The following is a 21,728-nucleotide window of genomic DNA, read 5'->3' on the forward strand; positions in this document are numbered from 1 at the left end:
CGGCTGAGGGGAGACATGATAGAGGTATATAAAATAATGAGTGGAGTGGAACAGGTGGATGTGAAGCGTCTGTTTACGCTTTCCAAAAATACTAGGACTAGGGGGCATGCGATTAAACTACAGTGTAGTAAATTTTAAACAAATCGGAGAAAATTTTTCTTCACCCAACATGTAATTAAACTCTGGAATTCATTGCCGGAAAATGTGGTGAGGGCGGTTAGCTTAGCAGAGTTTAAAAAGGGGTTGGACGGTTTCCTAAAGGACAAGTCCATAAACCGCTACTAAACGGACTTGGAAAAATCCAAAATCCCAGGAATAACATGTATAGAATGTTTGTACGTTTGGGAAGCTTGCCAGGTGCCCTTGGCCTGGATTGGCCGCTGTCGTGGACAAGATGCTGGGCTCGATGGACCCTTGGTCTTTTCCCAGTATGGCATTACTTATGTACTTAATACCATGCTTACAAGGCTGACAGAAACAGGTATCAGTGACAGTATTTACATGGTTCAAACCCTACTTGTCAGACAGAAATTCTGTTCAGTAACAGTGCATCACCACCTTGGGCAAGAAACTGCAGGGCACCACAGGGATCCACAGTGTCACCTGTCGGGATGCTCACAACTTTATAGTGTAGTAAGCAACAATTTGCATGAAATGTGTAGGTGACCAGCAGAAATGTATTAAGTTCCTTCAGTAACACTGACAAAAAGGTTTGCACTGTTGGGCACCCCCACCAGATATTAAAGAAGGATCCTCGTTTTCTACAATTACACTAACACAGTGACGAGCCAGTTTTGTATATCCAGAATAGACTCTGTGGAGTATAACAAATACCACTGGTAAAAGATAACCATTTTCAATCATAGGGGTGACAATAGAAATCTTGAACAAATATTGAATAACTTTATCCCACTGTGTAGGGTCATAAGTAAGAGACAAGAAAGTTTCCTATTTACTGACAAATTTCTGGACAGTCGCATCCTCTTAACAGAGCTTTGTATAATCTAGAGGCCCCCCCCCATTTCCCGTACTTGATCTCAGGGGCTTATTCTGTAGCAGTTTCAATCAAGAGATAAATCCACCTTAGTTCTGCAGAGCAAGAAATCTTGTAAAATGCTATAATGAAATAAGTCAGATTTCAGCAATCCTTATTTGCCTTATAGTTCATACATAGAAAGAAAAGTAGTTCACCCTCAACTCAGACATGTAACAAGGTACGCAAAGATCTAGTACCCCAATGAACATATGTTTTATCTGTTAACCTAGGAACAAAACAGGGGGCATGCTGGATGGGTGTTCAAAATGGTACTGGTGGTTTGAAGAAAACCGAGATCTTATCTTAACCCAAATTAACAATGGGGCTTTCATTAGACCATCCATCCTATTTATCAACTGCCTTAAGTGTGGTAAAAGAAGCCAATGAAGAGCCCACAAGGGGGTCCATCCCAAGGAATGATGATCAAGTCTAGTCCAAGGAATAGTGATATCTTGTTGCCAAATTGCCACAATTTGAAATAATGCCACTTGGTGATAAAATTCAAAGTGAGGCACCCCCAATCCTCCACTATTCTTTAGCTGATATAAAATCTGATATTCTACTCTAGGGGGTTTCGGTTTCCAAATACAAGCAAATGGTTAAGGCTAAGGAGGAGGATTTTGGAATAGAGCTAAGGAGGAAGATTTTGGGATAGATAATGGAATAACTAAAAACAAATAAAGTAATTTGGGGAGGACAATCATCTTAAAGGCAGAAATGTGGCCTGCTTGAACTGCAAATTCTGTGGGTTCCTAACAAGTGGACAGGTACCTAACCTGAAAACTCTATTTGTGGAAGTATGAATGCCCCCTATCATCAGAGGTGAGGGGAATCTTGGGCTACTGCTAAACCAAAGGTTCTCAACCCAGTCCTTGGGACACACCTAGCCAAGTCAAGCATTCAGGATACCTACAACGAATATGTATGAGATAGATTTGCATACAAAGGAGGCAGTACACGCAAGTCTCTCTCATGCATATTCATGGTGGATATCTTGAAAACTAGGCTGGCTAGGTGTGTCCCAAGAGCTGGGTTGAGAACCTCTGTGCTAGACTCATCATTTACTTTGATATGCAAATTGAAGCAACCCTGTGGCTTACATTCACTGGTAATAAAGTATGTTACAACAGTCAATATAGAAAACTGGACTTTGAAAAACTTGTATTAGGGTCAATAACAGGGTAGAACTTAATAGTTAAGAACATAAGAATAGCCATACTGGGTCAGAACAATGGTCCATCTAGCCCAGAATCCTGCTTCCAACAGTGGCCAATCCAGGTCACAAGTACCTGGCAGAAACCCAATTAGTCTATGTGCTTTAAAAATATGCCTCACTGTATTTATTTACTACTAGTAAAAAAGGCCCGTTTCTGGCTGAAATGAAACGGGCGCTAGCAAGGTTTTGCGCGGAGTGTGTATGTTTGAGAGAGTGTCTGTGAGAGTGACTGTGTGACTGTGAGAATGTGCAAGTGTGTGTGTGTGACAGAGAGTGGGTGAGAGTGTGTATGTGAGACAGTGAGTGTCCTTCCCTGTCCCCCCTGTCAGGTGTCAGGACTGGGGGGACTGTGGACAGTCATGAAGGCAGCCCCTACCAAAATAATGAAAGCAAGACCATTTGTATAATAATCACTGCATTCCAGAGAACAAAATGGAGCAAGTTCCCACATGCTATCTTTTGCTTTCTGTATTCAGTAGCTGACAGGCTTGCTAGACTTACCTAAGTGGCTGCAGCTGCAATACACTGAAAAGAAAGCAAGGAAACCTATGAGACGTAGATACGGCCGTCCCCTTGGCCTCTGACGCTCCTCCCTTCTTCTATTTGACTTCCCTCTGATAGGTCCGTCATTTGGTGTGACGCTCCTCCCTTTTCCTGTTTCAGTTCCCTTTGATAGGTCAGAGCGGTGCAGCTGTGACACTCCTCCCTTCTCTGATAGGTCAGGGCGGGGCAGAGATGTAGTGTGCTTAAAAATGGTTACAGAGCTTCGAACATACGAACTGTTGAAGCCTCAGAGTGTGCTTTAGAACGTTGAGGGTGCTTTTTATGTACAGATGGGGCGTGGCCTACGGCCCAGATGGGCGTGGCTGAGACAGGGTGAGTAGTCCGAAAAGCCTAGCCTACCAGGAGGACAGGAGTTCAGGACAGATGGAGTGAGCTTCAGAATGTCTGAGGGGGGATTTTATTTATATAGATACTTATATCCTGCCTTTATCCAAGGCAGGTCACATACATAGTCTTAAACACATAACAATCGCTAAGCGCCCAATGCTACAACATGGTCAATAAAATGGCTCTAACCAAAATAAGAGAAAACAGGAAAAAGAAACACTCATGGAAAAAGAAAAAAGAGGCAGTCAAGTCTTCATGTTACCAAAAGGGCTTTCAAAAACAGATGGGTTTTTAGTAGCCATTTGAATTGTGTGTCTATACATGATCTTAGGTATCCTGGTAAAACATTCTATAAGGAGGGGGCCACGATAGAGAAGGCCCACCATTTTGTCTCTACGTACTTATATGATTTAGCGGGAGGTAAGCAGAGCTGGTAGAACGTCTCAGATCTTAGTGCTTGTTTTGGTTTGTATATGATTGCAGAGTATTTCAAAAATAGGCTGGAACACTCCCAAATATACACTGATGAGTCAATACAAGAGTCGAATTGACCTCTGTATGTTATAGGAAGCCAGTGTACTATACGTTATATAAATGTTCTTTCATGTTGTCTATTATAGTATTCGTACTCTAATTAGATTTATCATATTTCTGTTATATGATTGCTTTACAGTACTATTAAATACTTTTATTTTTGAAACTGTCATTTTACTATTATTTTATGTCAAGCCATACCTGCTGTACTCTGCTTGGGTGAATCTTTATAAAGGTGGTTAATAAAAGGCTAAATCACTGCATCAGTATCACCACCTCAAAGAGATTCATTAAGTAAGGCCTTATGGTGTTCATCTCTCACCTTTTTAGAAAGCCACCTGCAGAATCACTAAAGCCAGACAAAATGCCATTAATAATTTTGTTAAACTGCCATAGTGAACATCCAAACACTTAACATGATGATTCAAGTGTATTACTCCTGCCAGAATTTTGCGCCAAAAAAATTAAAATTCTACGCACAAAGCTGACAAATTCTGCAAAATTCTGCGCATTTTCAAATTTTTTTTGCAACCCCTTTTCTCCCACAGCATCCTCCTTTTTTTGCAGCACCCTCACACCCACATCACCCTTTATTTTTTTTTTTTACAGCCCCCTCCCATCCACTGCATCACTTTTTACAGCCACCTCTCTTCCCCACGCATCAGCCCCTTCTTTGCAGCCCTCCACCTACAGCACCCTCCCATTTTTTTTTTTTACAGCCCCTCCCCTCCCTCCAGCCATCCCTGAACTCAACTGTGAGGAAGGGAAGAGCAGCTGCAGCGGGAGAACCAGGGGCTGCAACAGGAAAACCTCTTCGGAGGCAGTAAAGAACCCCACTCTTTCCTGCCCCCACGCTCTCGCTGGTACTGTCACTGTGTGCTTTTCAAAATGGCCACCGAGACTTCAAACATACCAAGTCTCAGCGGCCATTTTGAAAAAGTGCGCGGTGACAGCGAGAGTGTAGCAGCAGCAGCGAGGCGGAAAAAAGTGGTGTTCTTTCCTGCCCCTAAGAGGCCACTAAACCACCAGGGAGTTTTCAGAGTGTTCAGGTAGGCCAGGCGATGGGTGGGTGAGTGAGCGGGTGGGAGAGCAGATTCTGCACAGAAATTGTGAATTCTGTGTGACTGAGGAATTCTGCACAAATTCTGCGCTCCAGTCGTGCAGAATTCCAGCAGGCGTAAGTGTATGCACACATATTCATATACACACCTGGTTTAAATTTGTGTAATGTTCTGGGTGCTGTGGTAAACTGCAGCTTTTCTTCTTCCATTCTGCCACTCCATTTTGTTCACAGTGCTGCATGTTAAGGCCATCAAGTGAAGTACATCTTGTAGCAATAGTACTGTTAAAGAAAAAAAGTGGGATAGAAAAATATGAAAAAAAGGTGACAAATATTCATGTTTTTAATCCTTTTGTGTTTTAAAGTATTATGGCAGGTCTTATCTTTTTTTCTATAATAAAATATTAATCAAGTAAAATTAACACGTGTGAACGTTAATACTATGATGTACATCCAAAGATAATTGGAACAAATATTTAAAATAAAAATACAAATATTAGATCAAGATGAAGGTAATCCAGCACTCTCATCAGCTGGTACAAAAGGTCTGCATCTTCTGAAGACACTTCTACAAGTCTGATACAAAGCTATGGCACAAAGCAACATAGTAGCAGGTATTCTCAGAGGACAGCAGGCCTTATATTCACACAAGTGGGTAACATGGTTCTGTATTGCCCGGTCCGGAGCTTATAACAGCTTTACAAGAGCTCTGTGAAGCGTAAGACATGCTCCGCCACGTATGCACGAGTGCCTTCTCACCCGCTGCGAAAGCACAGTTCCCGCAGTTAAATACTAAAGCATAAAGAGGAGGAGACAACTCCAAGGGGAGGTAGGTGGATTTGTGAGAATCTAAGGCTTGCTGTCCTTGGAGAATACCTGCTGCAAGTATCTTCGCTTTCTCCGAGGACAAGCAGGCTTATAATTCTCACAAGTGGAGTTTCACTAACATCTGGGCTTACCAAAAACAACATTGGTCAACTGGGCCTCGCAACGGCAAAGACATAACTCAGATTAACCTGAAACTATAAACGAACTAAGTGTGAGTGCAGCCTGGAACAGAATAAAACAGGCCGAGGGAGGTGGAGTTGGATTCTAGAACCCAAACTATCTGCCTGAATCAACTGTTGTGTCGGTATCCTGCTCAAGGAAGTAGTGAGATGTGAATGTGTAGACTGAAGACCATGGCACAACTTTGCAAATTTCTTCTACCGATGCAGCCATGGCTCTGACATTGTGAGCATCGATGTGACCCTCAAGGATACAGAATGACACGGGGATGGGGATCCGCAGTAACCGCGGGGATGGGCACAAGGACCCACGGGGATGGGGACAAACTGTGTCCACATGTAATTTTCTACTTTGAAGTCTGTTAATGAACTGGACTGTTATTTATGTTTGAGTGATGCAGACGATAAGTTTTGGAAAAACAAGCAAACATGCTGGCCACATCTAGCAAAATTTGAATAGGGGGATCCTGTACATCCTGCTACCAGCACATCTTCTAAGAAGACATCTTCTACTGCAGGAAGGACTATGGAAGACAGGAGAGCTGGACTGAATTCTGAGATTGTTGATGACTTATTCATCCACATAACAGTGCTTTATAGGGCATATTTCTCCCCTCTAGTGCATACAGAACTGGTTGTATTTTGTACCCCTGGACATTTTAACAGGGTGGATTAGGATTCCTTGGGGTAGCAGAAATCAGCAATTGTTGGGGTTGGAAGGGTAGAGGGTAGTGGTGAGGAGGGTTATTATACATGTTCACTGTTATTATTGTTTTCTATTTGTAATTTATACACAGTAGTTGCACAGCATATTGTTCCTTTTTATACTTTAATAAAAAGATTTAAATACAAAATCATAATTGTTCAAGGCTTCTGCAGATAAGGACAGAGCCCATGGGGACAGGGTGGGTACAGGGCAGGAACAGAGACAGAACCCATGAGGAAAGGGCAGGGGACAAACTTTGTCCCCATGTCATTCCCTACTGCAGGGTCAGCCCAGCTTGGGCATATGTGAAAGAAATGCAATCTGCCAGCCAGAGATTGTGTGTTTCCCCACTGGCAACCCCTATCCTGTTGGGATCAAAAGAAATATAAAGTTGGGCGGACTGTCTGTGGGGCCTTGGCTGCTCCACGTAAAATGAAGATACATACCTGTAGCAGGTATTCTCCGAGGACAGCAGGCTGATTGTTCTCACGAATGGGTGACGTCCACAGCAGCACCCAAGATCGGAAATCTCCCTAGCAACAAAAGTGTGCTAGAGCCTTTGATCGCGCGCAGGCGCGCACACTGCGCATGCGCAGCCATCAGCTTCCCGCCCGTCGCATGAGAGTCCCGTCAGTTTGATAACAAGCAAAGAAAAGACAACTCCAAAGGGGAGGCGGGCAGGTATGTGAGAACAATCAGCCTGCTGTCCTCGGAGAATACCTGCTACAGGTATGTATCTTCATTTTCTCCGAGGACAAGCAGGCTGCTTGTTTTCATGAATGGGGTATCCCTAGCTCCCAGGCTCACTCAAAACAGCAAAGAAAGGTCAATTGGGCCTCGCAATGGCAAAGACATAACAAGGATTGACCTATGAAGAAAACAACAGAGTGCAGCCTGGAACAGAAAAATGGGCCTAGGGGGGTGGAGTTGGATTCTAAACCCCGAACAGATTCTGCAGCACCGACTGCCCAAACCGACTGTCACTTCGGGTATCCTGCTGAAGGCAGTAATGAGATGTGAATGTGTGGACTGAAGACCACGTCGCAGCCTTGCAAATCTCTTCAATAGTGGCGGACTTCAAGTGGGCCACTGACGCTGCCATGGCTCTAACACTATGAGCTGTGACATGACCCTCAAGAGTCAGCCCAGCTTGGGCATAAGTGAAGGAAATGCAATCTGCTAGCCAATTTGAAATGGTGCGTTTCCAAACAGCAACTCCCCTTCTGTTGGGGTCGAAAGAAACATTTGGGCGGACTGTCTGAAGGGGCTTGTCTGCTCCACATAGAAGGCCAATGCTCTCTTGCAGTCCAATGTATGCAACTGACGTTTAGCAGGGCGTGTATGAGGACGGGGAAAGAATGTTCGCATGACAATTCACTGGTTCAGATGAAACTCCGACACCACCTTTGGCAAGAACTTAGGGTGAGTGCGGAGGACTACTCTGTTATGATGAAATTTAGTATACAGAGCATGGGCTACCAAGGCTTGAAGCTCACTGACTCTATGAGCTGAAGTAACAGCCACCAAGAAAATGACCTTCCAGGTCAAATACTTCTGATGGCAGGAATTCAGTGGCTTAAAAGAAGGCTTCATTAGCTGGGTGAGAACGACGTTGAGATCCCATGACACTGGTGGAGGTCTGACAGGGGGCTTTTGTTGGAATGTAATTGTATTTTTACATGCATTGCCTGTCACTTATTATTTCTCTGTGATTACTCTGTGACCTCTGATGTGAATTACTTAGAGAGGTCACACAGCTATGTAACTTCCTGTGGGGGTTAGATGCAGCACATGCAGCACATGGAGCACATGGAGCTCATGATCTCTCCTAACCTGAGAGGATCTATGGTGGTGTGAGCATCCATTACCATCTAAGCACATGGAAGGAGCTGATAAGACAAATGTATAGTAATATGTATATATAAGCCTGTCTGATTATAATCTAACTACAAACTGTGAGTAAACAGATGTTTTGTTACTTCAACTTTAAAGTGACTCAGCAGTGAATTATTCAGGGGTGAATGAGAGAGAGATGAAGAAAGAAATTAACATTTCTAAAGCTGAAGCTGTGTGTACTAAAATCTGCTAATTATTTACTACAAATAATCCAACAAAAGGGTTATGGGCCCAGGGCTCAGGAATTGAAAAAGAAGAGAAATATTACCAGGCAGAAAAAAGGCCACATTTTTCTCTTAAGTCTTAAAGGAAAGATTCAGTCTGTCTCTCTCTCCCCCCACACAGCAGACAGAAGGCTAAGAAAATGGCTGAGGGAAGAAATTCACCATTGTTCTACTCTCTCAAGGTGCCTAAATTAACTGAGTTTAATTATCGGCAGTGGGAACTAAGATTCATATGTCTCCTTCGAGCAAAAAGATTAAATATATGCTTAGACCAAGACAGAACAGCTGAAAATATGGCTGAATGGGACAATGCAAACTATTATGTGAAGTGCATGCTTTTGGAAGCTCTCTCAGAGAAACAAGCCATATTAGTGGAGGGAAAAGATACACCAAAGGACATTTTATATAAACTGAGAACTATGTATGCAACTACATATGCAAAGCAGCAACCAATTTGGCTGGCAGAGTTGAATGAAACCAAATTAAGGGATAAAAGTAAATGTAATGATCACATTATGCATCTTATGTCTTCATTTCAAAAGCTAGAACTTTCTGGAATTCCCATGTGTGATGCATTGAAAAGAGCATTTCTTTTTACCTCACTATCAAAGAAGTTTGATGTTTTTAGGTCTGTAAATGAGGCCATTGAAGGGCAATCTTTTGAACAGGCAACATCAAAACTAAGGCAGGAATGCATAATAAATGATTCTGAGGAGATGTGTTCTCAAAGCAAGTCAGAGAGAAATGAAACAAATTTCTTGGCAAAGAACAGAGGAAGGCGGAGCTATGGGAAAACTCCACCCAAGGGCAAGCTGATTTGCTACTCATGTGGAAAGGAGGGACATGTATCTAAATGGTGTAAGGAAACACAAAACACTCCCTCTAGCTCACCTAAGCCAATGGAACTAAAGAATTTTCAAACCAGGAAATGTATGAAGGACAAAGATAAACACAAGGGCTTTCTAATGGCAGAAAAATCTTTGACTATGGTAAATAATAATTCAAATGAAAGTACTTGGATTTTGGATTCGGGGAGCACATGCCATTTAACCAATTGTAAGGATTTCTTTCAGGAAATGTGTCCAGAGGAAGGTATTCTTAAAACTGCAAACGCAGGGACTGCTAAGATCCAAGCAAAAGGTATTGGATTCTTAAAATGCAAAGTGTCTAATGAAGTTAAAGAAATTCCTGTAAGTGATGTCTTGTATATTCCCCAAGCAGTTTGCAATATGCTTAGTGTATCTACATTAGATAAGAAGGGATTTGTGATTCATTTTGAAAACAGTAAGTGCACAATCTCTAAAAATGATGAAGTGTATGCTGAAGCTTTTATGCATAATGATGTTTATAAGCTGAACATTTCAGGTGAAGCCTCACATATGGCGCAAGTAAGGAAGAATGATGGTAAATGTAGTCTGGAAATCTGGCACAGCCGCCTGGGACATCGTGATTCTAAGGTGATCCAGGATCTTTACAGTAAGCAACTGGCCACCGGCATTCAGATAAGTGCAGATGCTGGTAAAATGGAGAAATGCATAGACTGTGTTACTCAAAAAGGTGTGAGACCCTCATTTCCTGCATACACAGGAAATAGGAGTAATAAAGTACTGGACTTAATACACAGTGACTTATGTGGACCGTTTAATATCCCATCATTGGGAAATAACAGATTTGTGCTAATATTCTTGGATGATTTCTCTAGATATTGTGTGGCCTATTTGCTGAAAGAAAAAAGTCAAGTCACAGACATGCTGAAGAAATACGTAGCCATGGTGAGCAACAAATTTGAAAGAAAACCAAAGGTTCTTCAGACCGACAATGGTGGTGAGTTCACTTCACAAAGCATGCGCACATTTCTAGAACAAGAAGGCATTCAACATATCACAACAGTAGCTTATACACCAGAGCAAAATTCTGTTGCAGAGAGAAAATTTAGGTCACTTGTGGAAATGACCAGATGTATGCTGTCAGATAGCAATCTCCCTAAAAGACTATGGGGGGAAGCCATTCTCACAGCAGTGTACCTACAAAACAGAATGCCAACTAAAGGCGCTGAGCGCACACCACATGAGACATGGCATGGTAGGAAGCCAAACCTGTCACACATAAGAACATTTGGAAGTACAGCATATGCTCATATACCAAAGCAAAGAAGGCATAAGCTGGATTCCACAACAGAAAGGGGCATTTTAGTTGGCTATGCTCCAGGACACAAAGGATATAGAATTTTGAATCTGAAAACTGGCATTGTTGGCATAAGACATGTTACATGTTTTGATGAAAACAAAAGGGTTGATAAAGGCTGGATTATCCCAGATGAGCCTTATCATCCAGAATATGAAACTAGAACCATAATAGACATGCCAGTGTATATAAATGCCATACCAAGGCAGATGTCTGAAAGCAACTCACCTGTATCTAACGAGGAACAGGCAGAGGAAACAGACACAGAAAGGATCATTGAAGAAGACAGTACAGTTGGAGAAGGGGAATCAATTGGAGAAGGACTCTCAGATTTAGAGGATGCGGAAAGGTCAGACCAACCTGTTGTCAGACGCTCATCCAGGGAAAACAAAGGTGTTCCACCCCCAAGACTGTCTTACCTAACAAAGTCAGCAGAAGCTCAAGAGCCCTTAACATGGGATGAGATTGAGAAAATGCCAGCAGAAGAAGCTGCTGAATGGCATAAAGCTGCACAAGAAGAAATTGATGCATTGGATAAAAATAATACTTGGATTCTTACAAAATTACCTCCTGGCAAGAAAGCTATAGGATGCAAATGGGTATTCAAGTTAAAAAGGAATGCACAAGGAAAAATGGAAAGGTATAAAGCCAGATTAGTGGCAAAGGGATATCTTCAAAAATATGGAGAAGATTTTGATGAAGTGTTTGCACCTGTAGTGAAACACACGACTATAAGAACACTTCTGAGCATTGCAGTCTCAAAAGGCATGCAAGTCAACCACATTGATGTGAAAACAGCGTTTCTTCACGGAGATATAACTGAAGACTTGTACATGGAACAGCCAACAGGTTTCATAAATACAAAACAAAGACAGCTAGTGTGTAAATTAAACAAAGGTCTTTATGGATTAAAGCAAAGTGCAAAATGTTGGAATGATAAATTGCATGAAATATTGACAAATTTAGGATTTAAACAAGGTGAAGCAGATAAATGCTTGTACACTAGGTGCACAAATGGACAATATGCATACATTTTAGCTTTTGTTGATGATCTGCTCATTGCAAGCAAAAGTGAGCAAGAGTACAAGGACATTGTAAAGTGTTTAAACCAGAATGTTGAGATAAAAGAACTTGGTAATGTGTCATACTATCTTGGTATAGAAATTGAGAAACAAAATGATGGTTCTTATCTTCTAAGCCAGAAGCAGAAAATAAATGAGCTTATTGAAAGTTTAGGTATGCAAGATGCCCAAGTTGTAAGCACTCCCATGATCACTGATTTTCTGAAGGATGAAACAGTAAGAGAACCTTTACCAGATAACATCCAATGTAGATCAGCCATAGGTAAGCTTTTATATCTAGCTACCACATACAGGGCTGATATAGCAAATGCAGTAGGAATTTTGAGCAGAAGGGTCAGCTCACCTACCAAATCAGATTGGACTGCAGTTAAAAGAATGGTAAGGTATTTAAAGGGTACCATTGATTGTAAATTAAAGATTTCAGCCAATAGTAATCCAAAACTAATATGTTACTGTGATTCAGATTGGGCAGGGGATCATTCTGATTATAAATCCACAAGTGGATATGTGTTTATGTATGGAAATGTACAAATTTCATGGGCCAGTCATAAACAAAGTATTGTGAGTTTGTCTTCTACAGAAGCTGAATACGTGGCCGTATCGGAAGCGTGCAGAGAACTGATGTGGATTGAAAAACTTTTGCTGGATTTTGGAATAGCTGAAAAGAGACCAATCCAGATAATGGAAGATAATCAGAGCTGCATCCGACTGTCACGGAATGACAAGGTTCAGTCACGCACCAAGCACATCGCAACGAAATACCACAACGTGCGAGAGTTGGCGAAAGAAGGGGTCATCAGTCTACACTATTGTCACACCAGTGAGATGACAGCTGACATCATGACCAAACCGTTACCCAGAGAACGTTTTGTGAATCTGCGTATAAAGCTTGGACTTTGTATGAATAAATAATTGCATGACAGTTATGCATGAGAAGGGGTTTGTTGGAATGTAATTGTATTTTTACATGCATTGCCTGTCACTTATTATTTCTCTGTGATTACTCTGTGACCTCTGATGTGAATTACTTAGAGAGGTCACACAGCTATGTAACTTCCTGTGGGGGTTAGATGCAGCACATGCAGCACATGGAGCACATGGAGCTCATGATCTCTCCTAACCTGAGAGGATCTATGGTGGTGTGAGCATCCATTACCATCTAAGCACATGGAAGGAGCTGATAAGACAAATGTATAGTAATATGTATATATAAGCCTGTCTGATTATAATCTAACTACAAACTGTGAGTAAACAGATGTTTTGTTACTTCAACTTTAAAGTGACTCAGCAGTGAATTATTCAGGGGTGAATGAGAGAGAGATGAAGAAAGAAATTAACATTTCTAAAGCTGAAGCTGTGTGTACTAAAATCTGCTAATTATTTACTACAAATAATCCAACAGCTTTGACAAAAGCAAACCTCTCATGAAGCGAACGACTAAAGGCTGTCCAGAGATAGGCTTACCCTCTACACAATGATAAGCACTACTAATTGCACTAAGGTGAACCCTTAAGGAGTTGGTCTTTAGACCAGACTCTGATAAGTGTATAAGGTATTCAAGCAGGGTCTGTATAGGACAAGAGCGAGGAGCTAGGGCCTTGCTGTCACATCAGATGGCAAACCTCCATTTGAAAGAATAACTCCCCTTAGTGGAATCTTTCCTGGAAGCAAGCAAAACTCGGGAGACACCCTCAGAAAGACCCAAGCAGGTGAACTCTATGCCCTCAACATCCAGGTCATGAGAGCCAGAGACTGAAGGATGGGATGCAGAAGCGCCCCCTCGTTCTGAGTAATGAGTGTTGGAAAACACTCCAATCTCCACGGTTCTTCGGAGGACAACTCCAGAAGAAGAGGGAACCAGATCTGACACGGCCAGAAAGGCGCTATCAGAACCATGGTTCCGCAGTCTTGCTTGAGTTTCAGCAAAGTCTTCCCCACCAGAGGTATGGGAGGATATGCATACAGGAGGCCTCTCCCCCAATGAAGGAGAAAAGCATCCTATGCTAGCCTGCCGTGGGCCTGAAGTCTGGAACAGAACTGAGGGACCTTGTGATTGGTCTGAGTGGCAAAAAGATCCACAGAGGGGGTGCCCCACACTTGGAAGATCTTGCGTACAATGCCCGAGTTGAGCGACCACTCAGGATGAGGTTGCATTATCCTGTTCAACCTGTCGGCCAGACTGTTTACGCCTGCCAAATACGTGGCTTGGAGAAGCATACCGTGAGCACGAGCCCATAGCCACATCTGGACGGCTTCCTGTCACAGGGGGCGAGATCCGGTGCCCCCTTGCTTGGTGACGTAATACATGGCAACCTGATTGTCTGTCTGAATTTGAATAATTTGATTGGCCAGCCGATCTCTGAAAGCCTTTAGAGCATTTCAGATCGCTCGCAACTCCAGGAGATTGATCTGAAGACCTGATTCCTGGAGGGACCAAGCTCGAGTGTGAAGCCTGTCTACATGGGCTCCCCACCCCAGAAGAGATGCATCCGTGGTCAGCACTTTTTGCAGCTGAGGAATTTGGAAGGGACGTCCCAAAGTCAAATTGGATCGAATTGCCCACCATTGAAGGGAATTGCGAAATTCGGTGGGTAGCTGGATTGCATCCTCTAGATCCCCTGTAGCCTGAAACCACTGGGAAGCTTGGGTCCATTGAGCTGATCGCATGTGAAGACAAGCCATGGGAGTCACATGGCCTGTGGAGGCCATATGGCCTAGTAGTCTCAACATCTGCCGAGCTGTGACCTGCTGAGACGCTCTGGCCAAGGAAACAAGAGACAGAAGGTTGTCCGCCCTCGCCTCTGGAAGATAGGCATGAGCCGTCCGTGAAGCCAGCAGCATTCCTATGAATTCTTGTTTCTGAACTGGAAGAAGATGGGACTTTGGATAATTTATGACAAACCCCAGTAGCTAAAGGAGTTGAATAGTCATCTGCATGGACCGCAGAGCTCCTGCCTCTGAAGTGTTCTTCACCAGCCAATCGTCAAGATAAGGGAACACATGCACTCCCAGTCTGCATAGCGATGCTGCAACTACCGCCAGGCATTTGGTAAACACCCTAGGCGCAGACGCGAGCCCAAAGGGCAGCACACAATACTGAAAATGCTGTGTTCCCAGACGGAATCGTAGATACTGCCTGTAAGCTGGTAGTATCGGGATGTGCGTATAAGTATCCTTTAAGTACAGAGAGCATAGCCAGTAGTTTTTCTGAATCTTGGGAAGAAGGGTGCCCAGGGAAACCATCCTGAACTTTTCTCGGACCAGGTATTTGCTCAGGGCCCTTAGGTCTAGGATGGGACGCAACCCCCCTGTTTTCTTTTGCACAAGGAAGTACCTGGAATAGAATCCCAGCCCTTCTTGCCCTGGTGGAACGGGCTCAACCGCATTGGCGCTGAGAAGGGCGGAGAGTTCCTCTGCAAGTAACTGTCTGTGCTGGAAGCTGAAGGACTGAGCTCCTGGTGGGCAATTTGGAGGTATAGAGATCAAATTGAGGGAGTATCCTAACCGAACTATTTGGAGAACCCACCGATCGGAAGTTATTAGAGGCCACCTTTGGTGAAAAAATTTTAACCTCCCTCCGACCGGCAGGTCGTCCGGCACGGACACTTTTACAGGGGATATGCTCAGCTGGAGCCAGTCAAAAGCCCATCCCTTGCTTTTGCTGGGGAGCTGCGGGGGCCTGTCTAGGCGCACGCTGTTGATGAGAGAGCGCGCTGGGGTTGAGAGCCTGAGAAGGCCGTCGGGAAGGTGGATTGTACCTATGCTTATTGTAAGCATGGGCAGCATTCCGCCTTCCCCGGAAAAAACGTCTACCTGATGAGGTAGATGCTGAAGGCCCGGTGGGAGAGCCTGTCCATAGAGGTTTCCCGCTGGATGAGCTGTTCAACCACTTGCTCGACTTTCTCGCCCAAAATATTATCCCCCCCGGCAAGGGACATCCACTAGCCACTGCTGGACCCTATTGTCCAGGTCAGAGGCACGCAGCCATGAGAGTCTGCGCATCACTATACCTTGTGCAGCGGCTCTGGATGCAACATCAAAAGAGTCGTAAGCACCCCTGGACAGGAATTTACGACACGCCTTCAGCTGCCTAACCACCTCCTGAAAAGGTCTGGCGTGCTCCGGACGGAGCTTATCCACCAAGTCCGCCAGTTGCTTGACATTGTTCCGCAAGTGGATGCTCGTGAAGAGCTGGTAGGACTGAATCTTGGACACGAGCATGGAGGACTGATAGGCCTTCCTCCCAAAAGAGTCCAGAGTTCTAGATTCCCGCCCCGGGGGCGCCGAGGCAAAATCTCTAGAACTTTTGGCTCTCCTGAGAGCAGAATCCACAACCATAGAGTCGTGAGGTAACTGCGACTTCATCAACTTAGGCTCCCCATGGATTCGATACTGGGACTCAGCTTTTTTGGGAATGGTGGGGTTAGATAGTGGTTTCATCCCATTCTTAGAAATTTCTGCTTAAGGACATTATGCAGAAAAACAGTGGACGACTCCTTAGGTGGTGAAGGATAGTCAAGGACCTCAAACATCTTGGCCCTGCGCTCATCCTCAGATACCACTGGGAAGGGAATAGCTACAGACATTTCCCGCACAAAGGATGAGAAAGAAAGACTCTCCGGGGGAGAAAGCTTCCTTTCAGGCGAAGGAGTGGAATCAGAAGGAAGACTACAAGACTCCTCAGAAGAGAAATATCTTGGATTCTCCTCTTCTCCCCATGAGGCACCTTCCTCGGTGTCGGACAAGAGTTCATGAACTGCAGTCCGAAACCGGGCAAGTCTCGACTCCGAGGAACCATGTCCTCGATGACGTCGAGAAGTCGACTCTCGTGCCGGCGGCGATGAAGCTCGCTCCAGCGATGTCGACGGGGAATCGACCTGGGTGGCAGTTCAGGCCGAAGCCGCAAGCGGCATCGGTGACCGCACCACAGGCACAGAGCTCGCTGCCGCTTCCATCAACTGTACCGAAGGCACAAGCACCCACGGTACAGGAACAGACTGGCGCAGCAGCCCCTCCAGGAGACCTGGCAGAATGGCTCTGAGGCGCTCGTCAAGCGTGTCTGCTGGGAAAGGCTGTGGGGCCGATGCAGGAGCCAGAGGCAGAACCTGTGCAGAGGAAGGAGGCGGTACTGGACTGTCCGAAGACCGACGCACCGACACCTCTTGGATGGAGGGTGAGTGTACCTCCCGGTGTCGACGTTTCTCGGGTGCCGAGTCCCTCAACACCCCGGAGCTCCCGGTACCGCGTGTGGAAGGAGATCGATGCTGATGCTTCTTAGCCTTCGCTCGATGCATGGCATCGATACTCCTCGGTACCGAGGAGGACATGGAACCCACACGCCTCCTCGGGGTCAGGTCTGAAAGTGGTTGGTCCTGATGGGCCTTTGCAGCAGGAGCCTTCGAGACAGGTGGAGACCCACTCAACGGCTCACTGCTCCCAGCGTGCGGTGGTCTCCAGACAGGTATTACCTGCTCTCCCGATGTCGATGCCATCTCTGGTGCCGATGCCGCTGACCTTGGTACCGCTGTTGACGTCGAAGTGCCGGGCAAGGCTCTAAACAGACGTTCCCACTGAGCCTGTCTCGATGCCTATGTCCGCTTTTTAAGGCTAAGACACAACTTACACGTGTCTGGGCGATGGTCGGGCCCAAGGCACTGGATACACCACGAATGTGGATCAGTACCTGAGATTGCCCGGGATGCACCGACCGCACTTCTTGAAGCCGCTGGGAATCCTCGATGTCATGGACGGAAAAATAGCGGCGGCGAAGTCAAAATTCGCGATGGTGCCAAGAAAAAAGGGCACAAATAGAGAAACGCGAACACGCAGCCCAAAAGGGGCCGCGACGACAGCGAAAGAAAACTTAAGAGGGTCCAACTAAAAAAAGTAAGGGAACTACTAGAAAGTTTTTTTTTTTAAAATACTTTCCAAGAGGAAAACGAAAAAAAGAGCGAACTCGCGGCTAAAAACGAAGGCTTTTTCTCGGGCACAGAGAGAGACGGCTAGCTACACAACCACTCTCTACCACGGAAAAAGAAAAAAACTGATGGGACTCTCGCACGACGGGCATGAAGCTGATGGCCGCCTGCGCACGATCGAAGGCTCTAGCAAACTTTTGTTGCTAGGGAGATTTCCAATCTCAGGGGCTGCTGTGGACGTCACCCATTCGTGAGAACAAGCAGCCTGCTTGTCCTCGGAGAATAGGCCAATGCTCGCTTGCAGTCCAAGGTGTGCAATGCGCTCTTGCCAGGATGGGCATGAGGTCGGGGAAAGAACACTGGCATGCCAATTGACTGGTTCAGATGGAACTCCGAAACAACCTTTGGCAGAATCTTAGGGTGCGCATAGAGGACTACTCTGTTGTGATGAAACTTAGTATAAGGTGCATCCACTACTAGGGCCTGAAGCTCACTGACTCTACGAGCTGAACAGCTACCAAGAAAAGGACCTTCAAGGTCAAGTATTTTAGATGGCAGGAATTCAGTGGCTCAAAAGGAGCTTTCATCATCTGGGTGAGAACACATCATCTGGGTGAGGTTGCATGACACAAGCAAAGGCTGGACAGGGGGCTTTGACAAAAGCAAACCTCTCCTGAAGCAAACAACTAGAGGCTGTCCAGAGATGGGCTTACCCTCTACACGTACACGTTGATAAGAATTGCACTGCGGTGAACCCTTACGGAGCTATACTTGAGACTAGAGTGTAGAACAGGAAATAGGATCTAGGGCCTTGCCCTTACACCAGATGGCAAACCTCCTCCGTTTAAAATAACAACACCTCTTAGTGGAATCTTTCCTGGAAGCTAGCAAGACCTGGGAAACACCCTCTGGGAGACCCAAAAAAGCAAATTCTAGGCTCTCAACACCTAGGGCCAGAAACTGAAGGTTGGGATGCAGAAGAGATCCTTCGTTCTGCGTGATGAGTACATAAGTACATAAGTAGTGCCATACTGGGAAATGACCAAGGGTCCATCGAACCCAGCATCCTGTCCACGACAGCGGCCAATCCAGGCCAAGGGCACCTGGCAAGCTTCCCAACGTACAAACATTCTATACATGTTATTCCCGGAATTGTGGATTTTTCCCAAGTCCATTTAGTAGCGGTTTATGGACTTGTCCTTTAGGAAACCATCCAACCCCTTTTTAAACTCTGCTAAGCTAACCGCCTTCACCACTTTCTCCGGCAACGAATTCCAGAGTTTAATTATACGTTGGGTGAAGAAAAAAAGTTTCTCCGATTTGTTTTAAATTTACTACACTGTAGTTTCATTGCATGCCCCCTAGTCCTAGTATTTTTGGAAAGCGTGGACGCTTCACATCCACCTGTTCCACTCCACTCATTATTTTATATACCTCTATCATGTCTCCCCTCAGCAGTCTCTTCCGTCTCTTCTCCAAGCTGAATAGCCCTAACCTCCTTAATCTTTCTTCATAGGGAAGTCGTCCCATCCCCGCTATCATTTTAGTCGCCCTTCGCTGCACCTTTTCCAATTCTACTATATCTTTCTTGAGATGCGGCAACCAGAATTGAACACAATACTCAAGGTGCGGTCGCACCATGGAGCGATACAATGGAATTATAACATCCTCACACCTGTTTTTCATACCTTTCCTAATAATACCCAACATTCTATTCGCTTTCCTAGCCGCAACAGCACACTGAGCAGAAGGTTTCAGTGTATTATCGACGACGACACCCAGATCCCTTTCTTGGTCCGTAACTCCTAACATGGAACCTTGAGGGTCAGAACATACTCCACAGCTCTTTGGAGGATAACTTCAGAAGAAGAGGACACCAGATCTGCTGAGGCCAGCAAAGCGCGATTAGAATCATGGTTCTGCTTGAGTTTCAGCAAAGTCTTTCCCACGAGAGGAATGGAAGGATACACATACAAAAGACCTGTCCCCCAATGAAGGAGGAAGGCATCCAATGCTAGCCTGTCATGAGCCCGAAGCCAGGAACAGAACTGAGGGACTTTATGATTCATGTGAGTGGTAAAGAGAACCACCAAGGGGGTGCCCCATACTCTGAAGATCTCTCAGGCAATGCCCATGTTGAGAGACCACTCGTGTGGGTTGCAAAACCCTGGTCAATCTATTGGCCAGGCTGTATTTGCCCACCAGATAAGTAGCTCGAGATACATGCCATATCCGGATGACCTCCTGCTTGTTGGTATAATACATGGCAACCTGATTGTCCATTTGAATAAACACAATTTGGTAAGACAGCTGATCTCTGAAAGCCTCTAGAGCGTTCCAGATCACCCAAAGCTCCAGGAGATTGATGTGGAGATCCGTGTCCTGGGCAGACCAAGCACCTTGAGTGTAAAGCCCATCTACATGAGCTCCCCAACCCAGGAGAGATGCATCAGTCTTCAGCACTTTTTGTGGCTGAGGAATTTGGAATGTAAGTTCCAGACTCAAATTAGATCTAATGGTCCACCATAACAGAGAGTGGGCAAGCTCTGGGGACAATCGGATGACATCTTCCAGACCTCCCGTGGTTTGGCACCAATGAGAGGCCAGGGTCCATTGGGCAGATCTCATGTGAAGGTGTTATTAGGGGAGTCACAAACTGCAGAGGCCATGTGGCCCAACCACCTCATATGCCTAGACATGACCTGCTGAGAAGCTTGAACCTGAGAAGCTAGTGCGACTAGGGTGTCTGCTCTTGGCCCTGGGAGAAAAGCACGAACTATCTACGTATCTAGCAGGGCTCCAATGAATTCCAATTGCTGGGCAGGGTGAAGATGGGACTTGGGGTAGTTTAGAAGGAACCCTAGTAACTCTAGCACCCAAATAGTCCTCTGCACAGACGCCTGAGCACAGTTCACGGACGTGCTCTTCACCAGCCATTCGTCGAGGTAAGGGAACACGTACCTGGAATATTTTTATTGAGACTGCATGCACATGGGAGTTGGGGGGGGGGGGGGGGGGTTAAGGTACCAGAGGAAGGGGTAGGGTGTATTTGTGTGGATTATTTTCTGATCATTGGATGGGGAGGCCTGCTTGGGGCCCATGCAGACCTATTGAAGACCAAAAAAAAAAAAAATAAAAAAATCACGCCACCCTTCTTGTCCGTGCCTAAGTCAATCACCGCTCAGTCACTGACAGGAAGGAGAAATTAGACCTTACTGCTGATTCTTTCCTTTAAACACCCCAGACAGATCAAAACACTTGGGTTATACACACCTACTAGCAGAGGGAGACTGAAAACTGCATAATAACCCTGTGCCATTCCCGACCCGTAAGTAACCCTCCAGAAACCAGTTAAAACGCTTGGAAAGTACCAAAGCAGTACTTCCAATGGGCGGGAACCCTCAAAAACGAAGTCAAAACTACTGCCCCCAAAACAGCTTCTTGCTGCACCTGCACATCAATCCTATAATGTTTCGCGAAGGAATGTAGCAAAGAACGTAACCGCTGCCCTACAAATATCCTGTGGCAGAATCAAACTGCTCTCTGATCAGGAGGTAGCCACCACCTGAGTGGAATTAGCCTTAAGCACAATGAACAAAATGGCCACTCAGAAGATAAGCTGATGTGATGGCCTCCTTCAGCCACCCAGCAATAGTTGCCTTCAAAGCTGCTGCTCCACAGATGTTGATAAGGACCTTCCCCTGTATCTTACCATGGAAACAAGCTAAGGCTGCAACCAGCACTTTCAATGAGGCCAACGCCAAACCTTTATCCAAACTATCCTGCAGGTGCAAAATCTTTTGCAATCAAAGCATGCAGAGGGCTGTTAATTCCTATCCTAACATCAGTTCTCAAAAATATGCCAGATTCTTGCATAGGTCAAAGAACTAGACCTCCTCTGCGATTACAATATGGTGAAAATAATCTTAGCAGAATAACATCTCTTCCTCAGCTGCATCCCCTCAAGTGCCAAG

General features: G+C 45.2%; 1 protein-coding gene across 3 annotated transcripts in view; it reads right to left on the bottom strand.

Annotated features, from left to right (window-relative positions):
- Nucleotides 1-21,728, bottom strand: part of ZCCHC2 (zinc finger CCHC-type containing 2) — a 266,990-nt gene that overhangs the window by 87,974 nt on the left and 157,288 nt on the right. For all 3 annotated transcript variants that reach the window (XM_030207585.1, XM_030207595.1, XM_030207577.1), the window contains one exon: nt 4,887-5,019. In XM_030207585.1, coding sequence (XP_030063445.1) covers nt 4,887-5,019 — 133 coding nt within the window. The remainder of the gene's footprint in view (nt 1-4,886; nt 5,020-21,728) is intronic.

This window comes from Microcaecilia unicolor, chromosome 1 (genome assembly GCF_901765095.1).
Source record: "Microcaecilia unicolor chromosome 1, aMicUni1.1, whole genome shotgun sequence".
Classification (NCBI taxonomy): Eukaryota; Metazoa; Chordata; class Amphibia; order Gymnophiona; family Siphonopidae; genus Microcaecilia; species Microcaecilia unicolor.